General features: G+C 37.8%; 3 protein-coding genes across 4 annotated transcripts; 1 reads left to right on the plus strand and 2 right to left on the minus strand.

Annotated features, from left to right (window-relative positions):
- Positions 1-11135: 11135 nt before the first annotated feature.
- On the minus strand, positions 11136-13746 carry LOC131429737 (protein Pixie). 2 transcript variants are annotated; one of them, XR_009229449.1, is made up of 6 exons: positions 13642-13746; positions 13227-13440; positions 11840-13170; positions 11542-11776; positions 11370-11483; positions 11136-11303 (listed from the first exon to the last, which is right to left on the minus strand). XR_009229449.1 is itself a non-coding variant. In XM_058594063.1 (5 exons), exons 2-5 carry the CDS (start codon positions 13437-13439, stop codon positions 11433-11435), a joined length of 1830 nt encoding a protein of 609 aa, XP_058450046.1. In that variant the 5' UTR covers position 13440; positions 13642-13746; the 3' UTR covers positions 11136-11432. The 2 variants fall into 2 exon arrangements, 1 of the variants encoding a protein (XP_058450046.1); XM_058594063.1 differs by having other exon boundaries at positions 11136-11483.
- A 4699-nt stretch (positions 13747-18445) lies between these two features.
- Positions 18446-20524, plus strand: LOC131430030 (signal recognition particle subunit SRP68). Its single transcript, XM_058594640.1, has 2 exons — positions 18446-18653; positions 18718-20524. The coding sequence occupies exons 1-2, from the start codon at positions 18548-18550 to the stop codon at positions 20430-20432; spliced, it is 1821 nt and encodes a 606-aa protein (XP_058450623.1). The 5' UTR covers positions 18446-18547; the 3' UTR covers positions 20433-20524.
- A 76-nt stretch (positions 20525-20600) lies between these two features.
- Positions 20601-22190, minus strand: LOC131430031 (hsp90 co-chaperone Cdc37). The gene is made up of 3 exons (XM_058594642.1): positions 21995-22190; positions 21306-21929; positions 20601-21234 (listed from the first exon to the last, which is right to left on the minus strand). The coding sequence occupies exons 1-3, from the start codon at positions 22025-22027 to the stop codon at positions 20749-20751; spliced, it is 1143 nt and encodes a 380-aa protein (XP_058450625.1). The 5' UTR covers positions 22028-22190; the 3' UTR covers positions 20601-20748.
- Positions 22191-22554: the final 364 nt, after the last annotated feature.

The following is a 22554-nucleotide window of genomic DNA, read 5'->3' on the forward strand; positions in this document are numbered from 1 at the left end:
GATATTTATCATATCAATTTTAACATTCTTCACAGAATATGGTAATCATCTTGAACATTGATCTAATTGCCACTTATTATGTGTGCTTAGTGTAATCTAAAACATTCGGAAGTAAAATGCAAGGAAAATGCAAGGAAGATCTCTTATGTCGTTTTCGCTTGATAACAAACCTAACCCACTTTCCTCTCTAACTGCTGTCAAACCGTTTGTTCGAAGCCAGTTTTGAACCCAGTTTCAACGTTGGTGAACTGAAAATCGAGTCAGTTTCGAACCTGCTTTTTATATCATGTTTGCTCAAACCCTCGTTGCTAAGTGCGGAATCAAAACAGTTTCGTGAAAAGTGTTTGTTTGATGAAACTACCCTGGTTCAGTTTCAGTTTTCTCAAGCGAAAACGACATTAGTTTGACCTTTAGCACTTCTACAGCACAATCTTTTCATTGAATCATTCAAAAATTTTAAACTCGCGCTCTCATTATTCATCTGATTTCATTACTCGCTTATTCATCTGATTTCATTACACACAATTCTTTAACTGGATATCAGAATTTTTCTTCTACCTGTAGCGGTCATACAGTCATAAGCATTCTGTCATTAATTTATTTACCATGCAATAATTTTGATACCCAAATATTCACGTATGCATGAGAATTCTCCACACAAAACATCTCGTTGCGACCAAAAAATTTATTCGACGATCTAGTATTCTTACCTTCGACGGCCAAGCACTTATATGTACGTTACGGAAAATCCATCCAGTACCCTAACTCGATATCGCGACCACACCACAAAAACAGCTGACCAGCCAATATTCATAACCGACACGCGGACAGAAGATACCACATACACCACGGACAAATCGATGACCCAACAAACCAATCAAGCTACCAGTAACCAACCGGATGAGGACACAACAGGATCGACAAACAAAACCATTTGGAATGAGCCAGTTTAGTCAGTTCTAGTGAAGAAGTCGTCTTGTGCATTTGTAAATCTTTTTATTGTGTTAAATAAAGTTTATATTTTTTCAAACTCGGACCACCCGAATTATAATTCACCAATTCAACCCCAAATGACATACCCTAGTTGCGGAAAATAGATTTTGAAACGGTTATGGTATTTCCTTTACAAATAAAGAATTTGTGAATTATTCTTTTGTGTCGCGTGATCTTTCAAGTGCGGATAATTAGGAAAGACCTGTTTCAATCCATGTAGTCGTGTAATTCTGCCTTTTCCATTACCGGTAATATGAAGAAATTGATGCAATCTATTTCAGATTTTTTTTAGCAACAATGGAGGGAGGCCGAAGCTCAACGCGTCATCCGGCCCGAGACAGATTTAAGCAGCATCGTTCCACCGATTCCACTCCGCCGAGAACCGAACTTTGATTGATGTTCCAGAGACCCCTAGTATTATATACCACTCGACTTAGCTCGACGTATCCGAAAAAAAACGCATTTTTTCTTTCTGCTCACTTTCTCAGAAATGGCTGAGCTGATTTCAACAAGTTCAGGCTCATTTGAAAGCTTTTATTGGATTATTGGTCCAGTTCAACGACAAAACTGCGGTCAATTCAATCATTATATCTCTCTCTCTCTCAACTTTCCCGGAGATATAATGGTATAAGCGACGTAAACGACAAAACGCTCTTTTTTCGTCCTTTTTTCCCTGATAACTGAACCAATTTTAACAAGCTTAGGCTTATTTGAGTATACTACCGATTTAATGACTGTCACTACCGACTCCGGAGATATGATATGGTATAAGTGACATAACCAACAAACTCGCAGATTGTTGAACCGATTCCATCAAGCTGTGGCACGTCTGAAAACTACTACTGGTTCTTTAAACATGTTTGAAGTTCAAATGGCTGTCGGTTCCGGTGGTATAATAATGTAAGTGACGAGAACGACAAAACTCATTATCGCTCAATTTTCTCGAATATAGATGAACCGATTTCAATAATATCAATTCAGTTATCGAGCTTAATACCAAACGTTCAGTTGTAGAAAATTTGGCAAAAAATTACCAAAATCTGTGAATTTTTCTAGGTACGCAGTGATATGAAATTATTTTCTGCCTATAAGTGAATAAACGTAAACGCTTGGTAATAAAAAAAAACACTTACTGGAAATTTTAATAACTGTTTGACAGTTAGTTCTCACGACAATCAATATCTACAGAATTCGGAAATTGAAAAATGACTTTACTACTGTGAGCAAAAAGTAGTAAGTTTTTTGAGTTATATTTCGCGCGGAAACCTTATTCATCCAAATTTTGTTCTCTACACACTTAAAACCGATTCTCGAGCTCGGCATAATGAAATGGATTATGGATTATAAATAAATTTTACTGACTATTCAGTAATTAACATGCCCTTTTCCGAAAATCGTTAAAGTAATATGCTTATATCTCGGTAAAGCGCTTTCATTTACTGAAGTTTGGCAAAATATTATACTGAACGTGTCAGTAAACAACAATTGACAGTTAACAAATTTTGGAATGCCGAGATTTGCCGAGACGATTACCGAGCACTCGGCTGTGCAAATCTCGGCATTTTTTGCCAAGATTCAGCAAGAAAATTTAAGTGTGTAGGTTGGTATGCACTCAAATAAAAATTCACGTTCGATTGACTTGAAAAATCACGTGAATTGGTTTTAAATGTCAAATTGAATATTTTACGTGACGAAAATGAATATTATACGAACATCCCTTAAAATGAATAGAGTCATCACATAAGGTTTACGTGAATTCAAACAATCTACGTGAATTTCCAGTGTGAAAAACTCGATTTTGAAAATGGCGAACAGTGGCTCTCAAATTGTAAGTAGTGTAAATATTTGCGAGAAATGTAATTTAATTACAATTTTTTACTGCATCGACCGGACCATTCCAGTATGAAAGTCTCCAGTGTGTTTAACTGGACCGAGTGCCTGCGTGAATTCGGAAGTTTGCCTCTCCTTCCGAATGCTTCAAACATGTCGTTGGTCCACCGAAAAACGAGTTCAAAATCGGTAAGCAGCTAGAGACACTGGAACCATGTATTGCGACTTCAACCTGCATCGGTAGTGTTGTGGGAGTTCTCGTATCTGTACTTCGGTTGGATGGCAGTGACAATACGATTTCTGAAGGCTTGCCGATTCGAGATCCCACGTTATTAATTGCTTTTTATTTTCCGCTATTAAAATTCTATGCTACTTTTCTGAAATAAATGTTTTATTTTTCATTTCCTAGATTTATATAAGAATCTGAAATCTCCCTTTTGACTTTAACCAATATATAAAATAATAATTCTCTGGTATCTAAATTTGATATGAACTGATAGGTAAATGTGATATGAGCAGTACATTACATTTTACCTATGAAACTCGTAAACAGCTTTTAAATGTCAGTCCATTAAAATCTACGTGAAAAGTAGGGTGGAAAATTTTCACATAACTTTTCACGTAACTATAACGATTTTTACAATGAGTGTAATTAGTCAACAAAGAAGTTCCATTGAATTTTGTGTGCAGAATCAAATTTCTGGTACCGAAACGTTCAGAATGTTGCAAAAGGCCTTCGGCAATAATTGTATGTCGCGAGCAAGTGCTTTTGATTGGTACAAGTTGTTCGAAGAGGATCGAGAACGCGTTGACGACGAACCACGTCAAGGACTACCTTCAACATCAGCTGATGATGAACACGTCAATAAAATCAAGGAATTGGTGCTAGAGAAACGACCTTACTGGGATCGTTGGAATATCGGAAGGATCATTAAAACCCACTTTGAAAGACCATCTGGGTCTAATAAAAGTGAAAGCACGGTTGGTTCCAAAAACACTCAATTTTTTCGAAAAACAGCATTGATTCTTCGTCATTTTTTCGTTAAAAATTCAACCAATATCATTCCGCAACCACCGCACTCGCCTAATTTAGCTCCGTGTGACTTCTGGAGGTTCAGTAAACTCAAACGACTCAAACCGTTATGAGCCAAATGAAGACATCAAACGTGAATCGCTACGCGCACGTTTACTGTGGAAGTGGAAGAACAAATAAAGAATTTTGAAATTATGATCAAAGTCTTACTATTTTTTGTCTACAGTATTCAGAGATGCCACATCTGCAAATTTGTCTGTAAATCTGCAGATTTCGGGCATAGTGTTGCAGACATTTTTTGTTGTGCAGACTTTTGAAAATCGAGTTTTTCGCAGACTTTCGTCCAAATTTACAGACTTTTGAAATTTTCACGACCTTTTTTTCTTGCTCGCCAAGTCAGTTTTGTCTGTCATACTTAATAGAGAAATTGCTGACTGCAGGTTTTTTTCACATTTACAGACTTTCGAAACCCTGTCTGCAGATATTTAAAAGTTTTACCTGGCATCTCTGACAGTAGTACCATGAATTTTACCGGGCTCGGCGACTATTCAGGTTTACCTTAAGAATTGTATATCTATTTACAGAATTTTGTAATAAAAATTTGCGTAAAAATTATTGTCTGATGAAAATTTGCATAATTCTTGTAAGATAAAATTCATGTACCGAAATATTGGTAATTTCTATTGACTACCGAACAACGGAATCAAACCTTAGTGTGTATCGAAAATAACCCAAGTAACCACGACACATTATAACTTTACATTAATTCAGCTTTAAAAATTCGCGTAAAATTTGATTAAATGCAACGGAGTTACACATGTTTTTACAATGCTATTATAAAGCTGAAAAGGGGATTATTACTCTTATAGTTATTATTAAAGTTTCGTTGCTCCAAAATATAGCATTGAATGTAAATGTAATGGCGAAAGGTCGTTGTAAAGTAATGCTCAGTTACGTTTTGAATGCAAATTTAATGCACATTGCTTTAAAGTATGTAGGATTAGTGTAATTATACATTAACAATGTAAAAATAGAGTTGTTAATGTGCAGTGATATAATGCATATGGTTACTTGGGAAGTTATCCACATACATTTGTGTTGTACGCATGTATTTGTGATGTTTTTATATGCTCAGATCACAGCATGCTGTGCGTTTGGCTGTCAGCTTTCGTTTATTCACTTGTTTGTGCGGTAGCAATTCTGAGTTTTCAAAATGTCGCGTATTGGAAATTAAGGTTCTGGACACATGGCTTAGTGAGAAGGGTATTACTATGCGAAAATTGGCGAAGCGGTTTGGAATTCATCATGCCAGTGTTAAAACCATCATTAATAAGTTTGGGGACAAGTCGGTGTTGAACAGTCGTTCGCACCGCACGCGTATAGCTCTTGGCTCCTGGAATTTTTTTTTTCTGGCTACCTAGAGTTTCATTGATTCAAGGCTTCAGTCTTTTTCAAGGCTACCTGAATCACTAACTAAGTGACTAAGTGATACAAAGAGTGATATTAGAGTGACTAAGTGATACAAAGAGTGATATTAGAGTGACTAAGAAATTAATCAGCCTTTTTTAAGGCTAGCTAGGAGTCTAATCGAAGACTAATTTAGCCTAGTTAATTTAATTTAAAATTTCATTAATTTCAAAAATGCCTGCGTCCAACCGGAAAGGCAACAAGCCTAAGGCTAAAAATAATTCAATACGGAATAAATCACAATCCGTTATTCAACATTTTTCTAATAACATTCACGATCTTATAGAATCTGAATGTAAAAATAAAAGACAACGGACGGATTTCCCTTCCGTTGATCCTATGCCGTCTAACAATATTTACGAGATTCTTCCTGAATCCGATTGTAGCGACATAGAAGAAAATTCTTCAAAAATTCCCAAAATGGACGCTTGTCGTTCTGGGAAGAAACATCAATCTATGCCACCAGTGACGGTGATGATTTCCGACTTCAAAGCATTCCGTACTGAGCTTTCTACTTTTCTCCCGGAAGTAAAAGTCTCATTTCAAATCGGACGAAGAGGAGAATGTCGAGTCTTGGTGGATGGATTGGAAGATTACGAACGTCTTATTCGATATTTGTCCGAAAAACTTCATAAATTTTATTCATATGATATAAAATCAGACAGACCCTTCAAGGCTGTCTTGAAAGGATTATCAAATGATCAAAGTATTGATGAAATTAAAAATGAAATAAAAGAATTGCTTGGTTTTGCCCCTTCCCAAGTGAAAAACCCGTCTACAATTGATCTGGTTCTAACAGATCAAAGTCACATTTGTAGTGAACCGATTACTCATGCTGATTTTGACTCAGATCATCTTCCTGTAACATTCAGACTTTCCAACGAAGCTATAATTAATCCAATTAGTTCTATTTTCAACTATCATAGAGCTAATTGGTTGGATTACAGATCTCACATTGAAAATCATGTGGATCATGAAACTATTTTAGAAAATTCTGCGGACATCGACACAGCAATAGATAATTTGAATCAATACATTATCGAAGCTAGAAATCTTTCAGTTCCCAAAGCTCTAACTAAATTAAATTCTCCTATCATCGATGACAATCTTCAACTGCTCATTCGTGATCCTGCTATGAAAAACATAGTTAAGGATTTACAAAAAGGAATTAAACATAGATTTACTCTTTTGCGTAATGAAAATTTCGCTAAAGAAGTTGAACAAATTAAACCATATTCTAAGGTTCTTAAGAAACCTCAGAAACCAATTCCTGCTCTCAAGGAAGGAAATCAAATACTTCTTACAAATGGCGAAAAAGCTCAAAAACTTGCTCAGCAGTTCGAGAGTGTCCACAATTTTAATTTGAACGTTGTGAGTCCTATGGAAAATGAAGTCTCACTGAAATATGATCATATTTCAACTCAAGTGTTATTCCAAGATGACATTATTGAGATGAATTTTGATGAAATTAAGTCAATTATTAGGAACAGGCCCGTACCCAGGATTTCGTTTCGGGAGGGGTCAACAAATTAGAAATAATGCGTCTAAGTGATGATTCTTGTGCCTTTAGTATATTTTGTTTTATTTTTTATTGAAGAGTGAGTGCAAGTATGTAGCATTTTAAGTAAATATGTACTCACATATTTCGGATTGGACAATGAGAGATTTAAGCAAGAATTTCTATGTGTCAAAGGGAAGGGATCGATTTTTACATTTCTTCTAGTCCTAGTCCCATAGTTCGGATTCGACTTCTAGTTCCGGGAAAGCTGAGTGATGAGTATTAAAACCTTAAATTTCAATGGTGTGTTCTTATAAACCATGGTGTAAGAAGGAACAAATATTTCGAAATTATTCAGTAAGCTTTTCTAGTTTTGCCAAATTTGTTGGTTATTTGTCGAAGCTGATTTCAACAAATTTATATTCAAATGATCCTATTTAATTTCATCGAATCAACTTCCGTGTGTGGATCAGAGATGCCTGCAGATTTGTTTGTAAATCAGCAGATTTATAAAATTAGCTGTAGACATGTTTCAGTTGCAGACTTTTTTGTAGACTTTTGAAAATCACGTTTTTAGAAGACGTTTCTAAAAATTTACCGATTTTTTTAAATTGCCGCGATCTTTTTTTTGTTCGCTATATGTTACCAATTCCGTGCTTCATTCTTTGAAGAAAATATGGAGTTCGCGGACTTTTTTTCGAGTTTAAATTTTTGAATATATTTGAAATTTTACAGGGTGATGAATATAAAATTTAAATTCCTAATTGGGAGTGATGATGTAATAAAAGAACAATTTTCTTAGTAGCATTGAAAAACTCCAAAACGGAACTCACATAAATTTCTCAGAGCCCACACCGATTTTCAATCGCTCCAATAATTCACACTTATACTTATATTACCGAAATCGGTAATGTCCTGTTCTCTGGCGTATAATAATGGAGTAAGTCAACAGTAACCAACCGACACCATCATCATCAGCATAGGCGAACATGCTTCTGAAGTGTGCTCGCGTTCATTTTTTTTATCCTGAGTATGCAAGTGCAGCATCCAGCGGCAGGACATCTTTTTCATTCGCAGAATCTTGCTAAAACTATGATATGTTTGCTCAGTACTAATCTTCATGGCACTTTCTGATCATCTAGTACCATTTCCTTTAATTTTGACATTGATTGTAATCACTGTGAAACCCGACTCTTATTATTATCTTCTAATTAGCACATCTTGTTAGTCGATAACCAAAAAACTCATTTTTGTTCCTGATTCCGAAAATAAAAGTTAAAAATCTCAAAATGGAAATTACTTTACTTCGATTTCGGGAGGGGCCCGGGCCCCTTCGCCCCCCCCCCCGTCTGGGTACGTGCCTGATTAGGAAACTTAAAAACATGAAGACTGGTGATGATGGAATTTTTAATATTCTCATTAAAAATCTTCCCGATGTTGCCTTGAGACTCTTGGTTAAAATTTTCAACAAGTATTTTTCATAAGCTTACTTCCCAAAAAGATGAAAAAACGATGATAGTAATTTCTATCCTCAAACCTGATAAAACCCCAGCAGAAACATCAAGTTAATTAGCTTACTTTCTTCTATCATTATATATTCTTTTTTTACCAGAGCAGTTTGAATTTCTTGTCAAAGTAACGAACATGATAAAAGCAAATAAATCTTCTGGCTTATCCACTGGAGTTGCTCTTCTAGACATAGAAAAAGCATTCGACAGTGTTTGGCACAAAGGTTTAATAGCAAAAATGTCTGATTTCCAGTTTCCTATTTATTTGATCAAAATGATTCAAAATTATTTAACTGATCGTACTCTTCAGGTTAGCTATCAGAATTGTAAATCTGAATTGCTATCCGTACGAGCCGGTGTTCCGCAGGGTTCGAGCGTAGCTCCAATCTTGTATAATATTTTCACTTCTGATCTTCCAAATCTACCCGTTGGTTGTCAGAAATCGCTATTCTGTGACGACACAAATCTGTTAGCCACAGGTAGAAATCTAAGAGTGATCTGCAGTCGCTTACAAAGAAGAAATATTTTCAGTGATTATCTGTCAAAATGGAAAATTAAACCAAATGCAGCAAAAACGCAATTAATTATCTTTCCTCATAAGCCAAGAGCTTCTTTGCTTAAACCAAACAATGATCACATTCTCAAATTGAATGGCTTGGAATTGACATGGTCTGATCAAGCTAAATACATAGGTTTAACGTATGACAAAAAACTCACTTTCAAGGATCACATTGAAGGAATCCAGGCAAAGTGTAATAAATATATTAAATGTTTATATCCTCTTATAAACAGAAATTCTAAGCTCTGTCTAAAAAACAAATTGTTAATTTATAAACAAGTTTTCAGACCAGCCATGCTTTATGCAGTTCCAATTTGGTCAAGTTGTTGTTCCACCAAGAAGAGAACGCTTCAAAGGATTCAGAATAAAATTCTGAAAATGATTTTGAAGCGTCCTCCCTGGTTTAGTACAAATGAGTCACACAGACTCACAAATGTAGAACCATTAGATGTAATGTCACATAATATTATAAGCAAATTCCGACAAAAATCGATGCAATCTTCAATTGAATCGATTCGCTCTCTGTATTAGTTAGTAAGTTAGTATATAAGTTCCTTTTCCCCATTACACAATACAAGTAGGTTTAGAATTTTCCCTACACAAAAATCTCAGAATTGCGGAAGCAAATGATGTCTTCATGGTAATAACCAAATCATATATATATAACAGGGCTGAAAAGTCACCACTTGTGGCTGAACACCCAATTTAAATCTTAATAATTTAATTTTAACTCATATTCCAATAAATAGTTATTTAAAAAAAAAAAATAAGTTTGGGGAACACTATTCTTTGGATGGGTGACCAGGAAGAGGCAGAAAACCCGGTCCTTCGAAACCGAAACAGGACCAGAAAGTGGTATCTCTAATCATGAAGAACAAATCAATGTCAATACGTGATTTGGCCAAAAAAGCAGAAACAAGTGTCGGAATGATTCAGCTTATCAAGAGGCGAAATCACCTGAAGACCTACAAGAAGCAGAAAATCTCGAAACAAAGTGTAGAACAGAAGAAGCGAGCAGGAACAATGGCCCGGAAATTGTATTCACGTCTGCATGCATGCCTTTTGATGGACGATGAGACTTATGTAAAGGAGGACTCAAAACCCCTTCCAGGTCCACAATACTTTACTGTCGTCGTTGGGGAGGATGTGAGCGATGCGGACAGGTCGATTCAAGTGAATTTGATAATCCTGTAGTTTGAAGTCAACCATTTTTTACACTACTGGAACTATAAATGCAGAATTCTATCGATCTGAAAATCTCCAGAAGAGATTGCTCCTTTTATATAAGAAGCATAGTACACCTCCACTGTTTTTGCCGGATTTAGCGTCGGCTCACTATGCCGAAACCACTCTCAATTGTCTTGCGGAAAAGGGTATAAATTTCGTTGGGAAAAATATCAATCCACCAATAATAAAATAAATTGAACTCAGCTTCGACTCATCGAACGTGGGCAATCGTGAAGAGGGTCTTCAAGAAGACTAGTAAGACAGCTGGGAACATGCAAGAGCTAAAAAAATTTGGGCTCAAGCGTCCAAAAAATGCGATGCAACACTTGTCCGGAACTTGATGAAGATCGTTCCATCAAAAGTTCGAAAATTCGTGAAGGAATAACTTAAATTTCATCCGGTTTTCATTATGCTCAAGTTTAACCTCGTACAGTAAAGGATAAATTTTTAGTTTGAATAAAATATCGCTTTCTATCATAATTTGAAAGAAAAAATTGTGGATTTCTTATTTTCGATACACTCCTTATGCCCACTTGCTGCCAACACATATTGTTCGAGAGTAATTTCTGGTGGACTCGACGGATTGTGCAGTATTCTGAAAGGCGCTCATAGTACCGGTCATGAATGAATAACATCGTACTTTTTCTCAACATGTATAGTGAGTAAAAAAAACGTAGCCACGGTTGGTTCGAAATTTCTTCACTCGTTTCTGTGAAAAATATCCGAATCTGGAAAACCTAATCATAACGATTGCATTTAAAAAATAGACAAAAAAATGCCGTTTTTTCCATGGGTTTACCTTTACCCGCACTGAAGAAACTACCCATGCAGCATCATTCATAGTGACCCATGAGTCAGCTGACCAAACTTTACAACTCTATCAGTCGAAATCTTACCGTTATGGTAAAAACAGTGAAGAAACTCCGTTCAGATGTTTGTGCGAACCAGTAAAACTGTGAAACATGTTCTAATATAAAAGAACAATTGTGCAGCTTCACGGTAGATTCAAAACGCTTATGCTTTCATGCTTTTTCACCTTGTACAATCATATATTTCGAGGTTTCTTTGAAAATCAAACAAAGTTTACGATCCTTTCCAGAAAATAACCTCCTACATGTTACAGCATTCTGCAAAATTGTACCAGCACAACAGCAGGTGATGGAGTCGCCACTATGAACATGTTAGTAACTGCAAATGATTTGAAGACACAATTATTGAAATCAAAAGCAGTTGGTTTTTGATCAAAACAAATACATTTTTCCTTGAAGTGTAAAAAAAAGTTCAATCAAACTAATGTATCATATTTTAGGTCCTCATTCAAGACTCTTCGTAGAAGAAGAACTGTCCAGCTCGTTTCTGTTCAACATCCTGTAAAATAAACAAATAAATCTGTTTGTTCAAATGCTACCAAAAACGTCAATCTCACCTTAACCGAATTGAGCTTATTTATTCTCGGTCTAAAGTTGTTTGGATCTCGTCGGAATGTAATTTCCAGGAGCTCCAGGAAGCGATTCATTCCATTTAGTAGCGATTGAGGCGTATGGGCGGTCGTATCGACCGAGGGTTTACCCTCGAACACAATTACACGATCGGCCAGGTAGGTTGCCATGATGAAATCGTGCTCGACTACGAATCCAGTTTTCTTCGCGTGCAAAATGTATCTGGAAGGGACATGAATCAATGACAACAGTCAACAACACGAAACGAACGTCAGTTGAAAGTACCTCTTGATAACCTTAGCAGCAACCAAACGCTGTTCGGAGTCCAAATAGGCCGATGGTTCATCGATCAAATAGACGTCGGCCGGTTTTCCTAAGCACAGCACCAAAGCGACACGTTGAAGTTCACCACCGGATAGGTTTTGCACCTCCTGATCCATGATTTCATCGATCTTCATCGGCTTCATCACGTCGGCAATGAACTGCGGGTGAATGTAGGCATCGCGAATCTTCTCGTGCAACAAAGTACGAACCGTAGACTGACTCTTTGGTGAGATTTTCTGCGGCTTATACGAAATGTTCAGGCAGGGCAATTTTTCCGATTCCTCATCTGGTTCCAAATTACCCGCCAGCATTCGAATGAACGTCGTTTTCCCTGTTCCATTTTCACCCAGCAGCACAATGATCTCCGAGTCGCTAAACTGCCCGTTTTGGACCGAAAGCGTGAATCCGCCCAGCTTCTTTTTCATTTGCGGGTAAACATAGTGGCAAGTACGTTTGATTTCCTCCTCCGAGGCAGACTCGGATACCTTAAAGGTAAGCGATTCCGTACGGAAGCGCATGTTCTCGGTATGCACGTAACCGTCCAGGAAAATGTTAATACCTTCACGTACCGAAAATGGCATAGTCACCACTCCGTAGCAGCCAGGAACTCCGTATAGACAGCAAATAAAATCAGACAGGTAATCCAGAACAGAGAGATCGTGCTCTACGACGATGATGAATTTATCCGGATGAATCAACGAGCGGATAGTCATAGCACAGTTCAAACGTTGTTTGACATCCAGATAGGAGGATGGCTCATCGAACATGAAAATATCACCGTCTTGTATACAAACCATAGCACAGGCGAAACGCTGTAATTCTCCTCCCGATAAAGCCTGAATTTCACGGTCTCGAATGTGAGTCAAATCAAGCAGATCGCAAATCTCCTTTTGGTTGTTCCGCTCGTCTTTCTTGTCCAACAGAGCCGCAACCGTTCCTTTGACGGCCTTCGGAATTTGGTCCACGTATTGTGGTTTAATGAGCGCACGTAAACTGTCCTCCAGGATTTTGGTGAAATAATTTTGCAGTTCATTGCCTCGGAAATGAGCGAGAATCTCCGTCCAATCTGGTGGATCCGAATAACGACCCAGGTTTGGTTTCAGTTTTCCGGCCAGAATTTTCAGGGCGGTTGATTTTCCGATACCATTTTGACCTACCAATCCTAGCACCTCGCCAGGGCGAGGAATCGGTAAACGATGCAGCTTGAACGAGTTCTTCGAGTAACGATGGGTTGTATGCTTATCCAAGTTACTCGGAATATTGATAATGGTAATTGCCTCAAACGGACATTTCTACGAGCAAGCAAAACTACTGAGTACCAGCTTATGAGATTTGTTATGACACTTACCTTCACGCATATACCGCATCCGATGCAAAGCTCCTCCGATAGGGATGCAATTTTCGAATCCATCGCAACCTCGATACAGAGCTTGCCCATCCGGACAACCGGACAGGACTTTTTGCACTCCTGTCGGCATCTTTTTGGTTTGCACTTGTCGGAACTCACAATGGCTATACGCGTCTGCTTGTCAGTTTCCTCGGCTGCACGGTTTCGAGACATTCTGTGGTAGCATAAAAAAATTATGAATTTTTCGCCAACAAGACAGTGCAAGACAGACAGCGATCATATAACCTCAAAGATAATGCTCAATAATTACTTTCTCACATTTAATCCCTAACTATGCAGTTATTATTAGTTTCTAGATTTTGGAAGTCGATAACTTTTGGCAGTTTAGAAAATTAAGTTGTAAACCAGCACTTACCTGTCGAAATTCGATGATTTCAGACAGAACCGAAAAGAAGTTGGTGCGTGTCAGACGAGAGTCTAGCTGCGAAAAGGACAATGCAAAACACACTGGCAAGAAAATTGACAGATCAAAACGTCACATATTATGCATTTATTTGCATAGTCCAATCCACGTGCGAATGTGTTGGTGTGGCTATTCTCAGCAGTTGAAAGGTTAATGCTAGTGTGAGTGTGTCGAAATAACCCAGTGAATTTTGTCGAGCCGCATCGTGCCAATTATTGAAGACATATATGCAATAAAAAACACTGCAATGCCAAGAGAACAGTTGAGAAAGACATAAAATCGTTCATGAAACTCTATACCACGTAATGGTACTGTCTTCTACTTGTTTCATTAGTCCATAGCTTACGAAATGCTATATGCATTTTTCGCAGTGTATGATTATGAGTCAAAAATGTTTTTCCTCAGTGTAAAATTGAACCCACAACAAACTTTGACTTCGGCTCGCACACATTCCAATTTCGTATATGAATATATCTGCGCACTCTGCATCGGTGTGAGTAACTGAGACGTCAAATTGCTCAATTAGGAACTCACTCATACTGTTAAAAGGAACTGCATTCGAATGCAGGCCTCAACGGTCGAGCTGAAACATGTATACACACAGCCGAAATAATACTCAATTATACTAATAATTTATACCTTAATTTCTACAACGGCCCTTACACGAGAAAATATTATGGTCAATACAAGGAGTATTGACAATACTTTTGATCGTGTAATGAAAACTTCATTGGATTGACGAAAATATTGTCAAAAAATCAAAAGCGGCCCTTACACGTGACAATATTATTGTCAATCCAAAGTATTGTCAATACCGTCAATCCAATTGACTTGGTAACTTGAGTCCGCATTTTTCGAACAAATCATGCGTTTGAAGCTTCAAATATTGCAACTGAACATTGAAACATTGAGAGAAGAGTTCATTGCACATATTTGACAGTTTCTTCTCTGGAGAGAAAGTATTGTCGGATTGATGAGCAGTTTTGATTTTTTGACAATATTTTCGTCAATCCAATGAAGTTTCCATTACACGATCAAAAGTATTGTCAATACTCCTTGTATTGACAATAATATTGTCTCGTGTAAGGGCAGCTTAAAAGTGCTCATCAATCCGACAATACTTTCTCTCCAGAGAGAAACTGTTAAATATGTGCAATGACCTCTTCTCTCAATATTTTAATATTCAGTTGCAACATTTAAAGTGCTAAACGCTTGAATTTATCGAAAAACTCGGACTCAAGTTATCAAGCCAATTGGATTGATGGTATTGACAATACTTAGGATTGACAATAACATTGTCACGTGTAAAGCGACTCTTACATGTCTCCAGAAAGGAAACTGGCAAATATGTGTAATGAACTCTTCTCTCAATGTTTCAATGTTTAGTTGCAATATTTGAAGCTTCAAACGCTTGATTTTTTCGAAAAATGCGAACTCAAGTTACCAAGTCAATTGGATTGATAATACTTTGGATTGACAATTACATTGTCACGTGTACAGCGACCCTGAGGACCGCTTACTAACTTCATGTTCACGAAAGCGGCCCTTAAACGATCATTAAAAGTTTCATTACTAAAAAGTAATGACGTTTTTAATGAACGTGTAAGGACAGGAATGATTCATCATTCTCCATACAAATTTGGAATGTCATTTCTTTAGTAATCATTAAAAATGACATTAAGAATTCTCGTAAAAGGGCCACTAAAGACATCATATTATCAAGATATCCAGCTCTCACCATTCACGAACAAATCATGGCTAATAATACAATCCTACTGACACTAAGAACCCTTCTAGGCCAATTCTAGGGTGGAATGTTTGATTGATATTTATGGAGAAATCAGACTTTGAGTGCGTGCTTGTGTTGAGAGAAGCTGGTGCGAGAGAACCACATTCTTTTCGCGTGAATCGCTCTCACATGCCTAAATACACCCAAGTTATCACTGAAGCGTGATGGTGAGCGAACACTTCTGTGAACTTCAATTAAAAAGCAGGTAGGGTCTAACACTTTATATCATTTATATTTTCTTTGTATTTTCTTATAGTAAAACATTTTAAGAATATTCTGTGAAAATTTCAAGCCTATCGGAACAAAACTCAGCCAGTTATGGGCCTTTATCTTTGTTTATATCATATTGCGAAGAAATAAGAACTCGGCGTATAGGCCCAAGACTTCTGCTTTGATAGGCTTAAAAACTTTACAAAGCATTCTTGAAATGTTTTATCATAACAAATTATAAAAAAAATATGATTTTTTGAAAATATTATACCCTACGGGCTCCCTTGAGTAGTAAATTGTTGCCATTGATTTTATAAACAAAAACCTTTAAACGCGTTTTTCTCGAAAGCAGGTTTAGAAAGTCCGTGTCCATCGTCATTCAAAAACTACTGCACCAATTTTTTCAAGTTTGCAACTAAAAACAAAAATTGCTGATTTTGCGGGCCCCACGCTTCTTATATGCAAACCATACACCAGAGTGCTCACCGGCGTGTACACCTCTGTGAAAGTATCTCAGAGAATTTGATAGCTCTGCTATAGCATTTTGGTGCGATTCAGTGGAAGAGGTAAAAGGAATTAAACACGCGCACTCATGATGCGTGCACACTTTATACAACAGTGTTGTATATGTGTGAAAGAGAAGAGCTCTAGTTGAGGTTGTCAGTGCGAGAGGAGAAATTTTGCTTGCTCTTCGTCACGCAGAGGAGATGGGCATCTCTGCTTGGACATGGTATTTTTCTGTGAGTGTTCGTAACATTGAGGAATAGTCAATAAGATAATTTTTGAGAATTAATCTGGTTTGAAAGCTTCTCTCTGAAAAGCGATAGTTAATAGCAAAAAATTGAAATTTTGATGCACAAATCAAAAACTAGACATGTAATCCTGTTTTAAGTAATTAAACAGCTACTTTCTTTTAGTCCTGACTAAATTGATCCACGAAGCCAAATGTTGCCAAGTTTTAGTGTTGTATATAAAAGTTAGTTTCATAATTAAACCAAGAGATTTACTACTGAATGAAAATAAACATCAAAAACATGAATGTTAAAGGACTATTCACACATATCCGGTCCGGTTCAGTGCCGGCACAACACCGTGCACGGAAACTGATATTATTTCATTCGTTTTCTATGCGCGCATTCACACCTATCCGGCACCGTGCCGTTTCAGTGCAGCTCGCCGTCAGTGTAGCGTCCGTCCGGCAAACTCAAATTCGTCGTCACCGATATTTTTTATTTTCACTGAAGTCGGTATGTCATTGCATTGGCTGTGCCGGAACGAAAACAGGACGGAAACGGAACGGAAGGGTTCCGATAAAAAAAGAACACTGACGGCGCACTGAAGGCACTTTCACTGAACCGCCACGGAACTGAAATGTGTGAATAGTCCTTAAAAGTATTCTACACTCAGAAAAATATTACAGTAACCGCAACCTGTTCCTCATAGTCATTTCAACTATGCACTCAAATAATAGTAACGACCATGATATCAGATTATTTACCATCTGTATTGTAATAAGCACTAGGATAAAAAATTTACTACTTGACTATACTATTTGTCTTTATGACTTTCCTGGCGTGGTAATTCTGACAATCATTAAAATAAGAACGAAAAAGTCCCAATGACAATTACAAGTAAGGTGAAATTGAGCTGTCGGTCACCATAAAGTTGAGAAGTGATATAGTTATGACTACCATGTGAGCAAGTTCTTCTTCAGAATATAATAATGTTACCATGAATAAACATATAGTTGGATAGAGATTGTCAAGTTTGAAAGCACTATACATATTGTTCATATCAACATAATTTATTTAGAAAGAACATCGTCGTAAAGTGTTTTTCAATCGACTATGTATTTTCTTAGTGCGACTATACAAATTAAAGCGTCTGACACTTGAATATCTCTAGCGGATATGGAAGCTTCTTCGGAAATAATATTCGAAAAATTTGCTGAGTTTTCCGTTGAGTTTCTGTGTAAATACTTCTATTAGTAATTTTTATATAACGTTTTTTACACTTTTATAGGAACAGTATTATTCCCCAAGAAATTGTCTACAAGCGTTCAAAAACCAAGCTCTTGCGCTAACTAGTGAAGGTAATTTTATCATCATAGAAAAGTTGAAGGTAACGAATATTCAAAATCAAAATCAATTGCCAGAAGTCGACTCGTTTCATTGCTGAAAAAAATGGTTCAGAATCAGAAATACTATAAATAAATTTTTAAAATTTTATAGATAATCTTACATTTATAATGTTAAATCAGTGAATAATGTATTAGAAAAATAAAGCAGGTATCAATGTATTCTTGTTATTTTTGCATCGAAATTTCAATAAATATAACTTTTGAACATTCTTGCATGTTCGAATGATCTTCACCATTGTCAAATTAACCATAATTCCGTGTTTCGAAAGAACCAGATGTGAAATGTCAAAAATACCATGGCACTAGTTAAAACAATAAGTAAAATGTAAAAATAAGATGCTTTCACGGTTATGATAAACATTCCAATTGTAGTGGTTATTCATACGATATACAGTTCAATTTTACTATTCTAGAGCCAAAACCATTCATAGTAAAAGTGAGCTTGCATATTGTTACCAGCATCTGATTTTATTGTGTGCTGAAAACCACTATACTCGTATGGTTAAACTTACCTCCCATATGGTAGCTGTTACTATCTTATTTTTCTGAGTGTATTCAGTACTTTTCCGGTTGTGTGTAGATTCGCCGTGTCAACAGTTCAACACGACAGTCTTCTGTCATACTGCTTCAAAGTGTGTTGTTCGTGTGCTCTAAATACAGTGCAAAAGTGCCAACACAGTAGTTATTATTCGATAATTTCACGACTATTTTACCTAAAAATGGTTGAATCTAAGCCAGACAAATCGGAAAACAAAGAGAATGAAGGTCCGGAAATGGATATCTCTGAGGAAGACAATGTTCCGACTAAGATTTTCAACATTGAAAGTAGGTGCTTTTTTGCCTTCTCCCCACTCTCGTGTTTCACTGAACGTCTTGTTCAAAATTCCAGTTTTACGAGTGATTAAGGATTTGCAGCTGCAGCATGGTCTCCGCCATGGAGATTACCAACGCTACCGTGGTTATTGCTCTAGGCGAGTTAAACGTCTCAGGAAGACGCTCAATTTACCTCAAGGAGATAAGAGGCATTATAGAAAAAAAGACGTGACCCTGGCGAACCTAGAGAAGGACAACTCTGATGAACGCATAATACATATTCCGTTGATGTTGGCCGAACGAGCCTGGGCATATGCGATGCAGCTGCGGCAGGAGGCGAATACAGAACCTAGGAAGCGGTTTCATTTGATAGGGAAATTACGCAAGGCAACGGTTTATGCGCTGCAATTGCAAGAACTTTGCAGTTCGGATTATTGCGATGCTAGAACTAAGTTGGAAGCGGAAGCCTATTCTGCATGGATACACGGTTCATTACATTTCGAATTATCATTGTGGAAGAGTGCTGCTGAGAATTTGAAGAAAACTCAGGTGATTTACGAGAATCTTGCTCAAGCTCTTCCGGAAGAAGAGCAAGCTATCTACAGGGCTAAGGTAGATGAGTTAGCTCCAAGTCTACGCTACTGTGCGTACAATATTGGTGAGAATGCTTCGATGAATGATCTGTTGGAGATGCGCGGCCAGGGAATGTTGGACAACCTGAGTACTTTGGTTGCTCAAACAAAAACAGAAAGTATGGAAGCTTTTCAGACTACCGAATGGCGTGGTCGGAAGGTCACGGTTCGCCCCGAGAAGGTGCGTTTGTTTCTACTTAGTATTCAGGAGCTAGCCAAAAGTATTGAAAAGGCCAAGGGATATCCGGCGAAAATTGAGCTACTAGAGAATGTTTTGATGGATTGTAAGGACGCAATCTCCGCCATCAAGGATGAAATCAAGCAAGATCCAAAATTGCGTTCAAGCAGCGAAAGCGGCACGATGACCGCAACTCAATATCTTTTAACATTTTTGTCTTACACACGTTTGAAGCTGACTTTGGAAAGGAACCTGTTTCTGGTTGCTCAAGGCAAGATGAGTTTGGATGATCCTAATATTTCTGACAAGACCTTAATCGAAGGAAAAAAGACGAAACCACAGGATTTGTCACGTTTGTATGAAATCATTCTTCAAAATATCTCTGAAATGCAACAACTGCCAGGAATGGAATCGGATACGCAGTACCAATCGGAAATTGAGACCCTGAGCGCTTCATTCAAATCATTCCGTTGCTACTACATTGCTATTACTTTGATTGCTCTGAAACGTTGGCGAGAGGCCGTGGCCATGTACGAACGATCCACCAAATATGCCACGGATGCCATTGCTTCGAAAACCATCAGCGCTGATTTTGATTTGCGTGAGGAACTGCAACAACTTGTTCAAACTATTGAAGGTTGCCGATTCTCTGCCCATGCTCAGAGTGTTCTGGAGGATGACACCAACGAAGAATCCGTTTTATATGGCAAGAGCGCTAAGACATCCAAGCCTCTTTTCGATCGATTATCGGTTTATAAGGAGGATGCGACGTTGAATTCTCGCAATCCGAATGTGTTCAAATTGACACCGGAGATGCAACCGATTCCTGCCAAACCGCTGTTTTTCGATTTGGCTTTGAACTTTGTCGAATTTCCTTCGCTGGAAGAGAAAGTCGAACAGAAGGGTGGGGCTAAAAATACTGCCGGAATGTCCGGATTCGTTAAGGGACTGTTCGGCTGGGGAGGAAGTGGTGGAAAGTAAGATTTCGTTATATTCAAATGCAAGCATGCATTTTACTTTGTTTTTTTTCTTTTGTCATAATAAATGCGAAAAATGAGATGGTCAATTTTTACATTTGGATTTGTGAAATGCTCTAATTATATTTGCTTTTGCTGTACCAAAAACTGATACTGAAATGACATTAATTCGTTAATTTTCAAAAGACATGATAGTTTATTCATTGACGTACATCTAAAATACAGATTTTCAAACAACTTATTTTCTATACGATTGTTACAATTCGGTTCAACATTGGGTATTTTCCTGACCAAGTCTCCCAATACACAGTAGTTAAAATCTACTCGGAATTTATATCTTTTTGCTTCTCTTCATCCGACAACACGCTAGCATAGACCGGTTCCGGACCACCATCCGCACTTGTGTTGGCTTCCTCCGGTGGCATATCGAGAACTCCTTTGTTTCCATCGGGAACCCACATTCCGGAGTCTATACAGCGTTTTAGATGGTAACGAGCTTCTGCCTCCGGTAGTTTGGACATCACCTCCTGCAGCATTCCGATGTCACGCGTTTCAAAGCAATTCTGAAGTTCGGTGGGAAGTGACTCGAACACCTCCACGGGATCTAAACCTCCCGGTCCCAGGCGCGCTTTACGTTCCTCTTCCTCTTGCTCTTCGATAGCTTTCTGCAGTTTTTCTTGGGCTCGTTTCCGAATGCGTTCTTTAAATGCTTCAATTTCTGCCAAAAATTGATTTTTATATTCCTGCTCGGCTACTTGTATCCGTTGGAAGAAGGACTCCATGCAGGCGCGTGGATCAACGTCGAGCTAAAATCGAATATCAAAATATAAGAAATTCGTAGCTGATTCTAAATTTCGAAACAAAAAAAAAATATTACCTGCTTGGCAATGTCCAACATATACTGCATACAGATGCACTGATGTGCTACGTGTGCCATCAACTCGTGCTTCTCCTGCATCTCCAACTCAATACACCAGATAACCAAATAATTGGCGGTATCCTCGCACACCAGATAGTGGTGATCGCGCAGGAATTTTTTCGAATCTTCATACTTCCGCATCATCCCATACTGCTTCAATATCTTTTCGTATTTTTTAATAAAGTCTCTAAGATTCAATTCCTTCTCATCTTCCGTCAACTCTTTTTTGTTGATCACACTTTTATTGATAACAGTTTTCTGGAAGCCGTCGTGACTAATCGTGTCCACATTCCACGGTTGCATCTTTTCCTTTTTCTTGAGATTTTCTTCTTCTGCTTTAACCTTAGCATGTTCCCGTTCCAGTTCTTCCAGGCTCTTCTTGAGTTCGTCTAGATTGCCTTCTTTGTGCTCCAGCTTGCTCTTGAGCTCTTTCGCTTTCTGTTCGGCAAGTCGTTTCTTTTCAGCCAACATCTCCTGTTCGCGTTTTTGCTCTTCCATTCGCTCGACTCGGGCCTGGTGCCGCCAGCGAAAAAGCGACGGAGTGTCAATGTTTGGGTGGGTCTCGTCTTCATCGTCGGAGATCTGTGAAACAGTGAACACATGCTGTTAGAATCCGCAGATTTTAAATCGCCCAGTTAAACATTTACCTCAATGTTTTTCCACTTGCTATAATCGACCATTTTTAAACGTTTGAAAACAACTGCACAGTCTAATACTATAAACAATGTAGATATTCGCTCCTAAAAAATAAATTCCTCCTGTTTTGATGTTCTATCGCATAGAAAAATCTTTCTAGAAGGTTACTGTTGTCTGTTTAACTCATTCCGCAGTCGGCAGTTTTGACGTGTGACGTCCGTTATTATGTAGCGTTGCGTCGAGCCTGTTTCAAAGGTAAATGTAGCATACACGCTCGGTTCAAACTGTTAAAATTGGAATTAACCACCTGTCAACATTTACTTTGAGAAGCGATTCCGAAGGATTCGGTCGACGACACGACCAGACACTTCGAAGGAAAATCAAAATAAAAAGTGTTCGTGAGCGATTTACCGCCAGTTACCACAAATATAGCGACCCCTTGATGGTGATGAAAATAATGTTTTTGAGCAACACTGCTTAAGTTGCTACGAACTAGTAACCAAGGAACCCCATATTAAATAAACAAACCACTTGAAATAGTTTTGAAACAGTTCACTTGAAATTTTTTGCC

The sequence above is a fragment of the Malaya genurostris genome, chromosome 2, assembly GCF_030247185.1.
Source record: "Malaya genurostris strain Urasoe2022 chromosome 2, Malgen_1.1, whole genome shotgun sequence".
Taxonomy (NCBI): domain Eukaryota; kingdom Metazoa; phylum Arthropoda; class Insecta; order Diptera; family Culicidae; genus Malaya; species Malaya genurostris.

Bases quoted from the DNA above. Each gene is read 5' to 3' on its own strand.
- LOC131430030 (XM_058594640.1), top strand. From the start codon at position 18,548: ATGGTTGAATCTAAGCCAGACAAATCGGAAAACAAAGAGAATGAAGGT. The intron at 18,654-18,717 runs GTAGGTGCTTTT...TCAAAATTCCAG, and splicing joins TAAGATTTTCAACATTGAAA to TTTTACGAGTGATTAAGGAT.
- LOC131430031 (XM_058594642.1), bottom strand. From the start codon at position 22,027: ATGGTCGATTATAGCAAGTGGAAAAACATTGAG. The intron at 21,930-21,994 runs GTAAATGTTTAA...ACTGTTTCACAG, and splicing joins GCAAGTGGAAAAACATTGAG to ATCTCCGACGATGAAGACGA. The intron at 21,235-21,305 runs GTAATATTTTTT...ATTCGATTTTAG, and splicing joins TGTTGGACATTGCCAAGCAG to CTCGACGTTGATCCACGCGC.
- LOC131429737 (XM_058594063.1), bottom strand. From the start codon at position 13,439: ATGTCTCGAAACCGTGCAGCCGAGGAAACTGACAAGCAGACGCGTATA. The intron at 11,777-11,839 runs GTACTTTCAACT...TGTCCCTTCCAG, and splicing joins GCTGCTAAGGTTATCAAGAG to ATACATTTTGCACGCGAAGA. The intron at 11,484-11,541 runs GTGAGATTGACG...TTTATTTTACAG, and splicing joins ATAAGCTCAATTCGGTTAAG to GATGTTGAACAGAAACGAGC.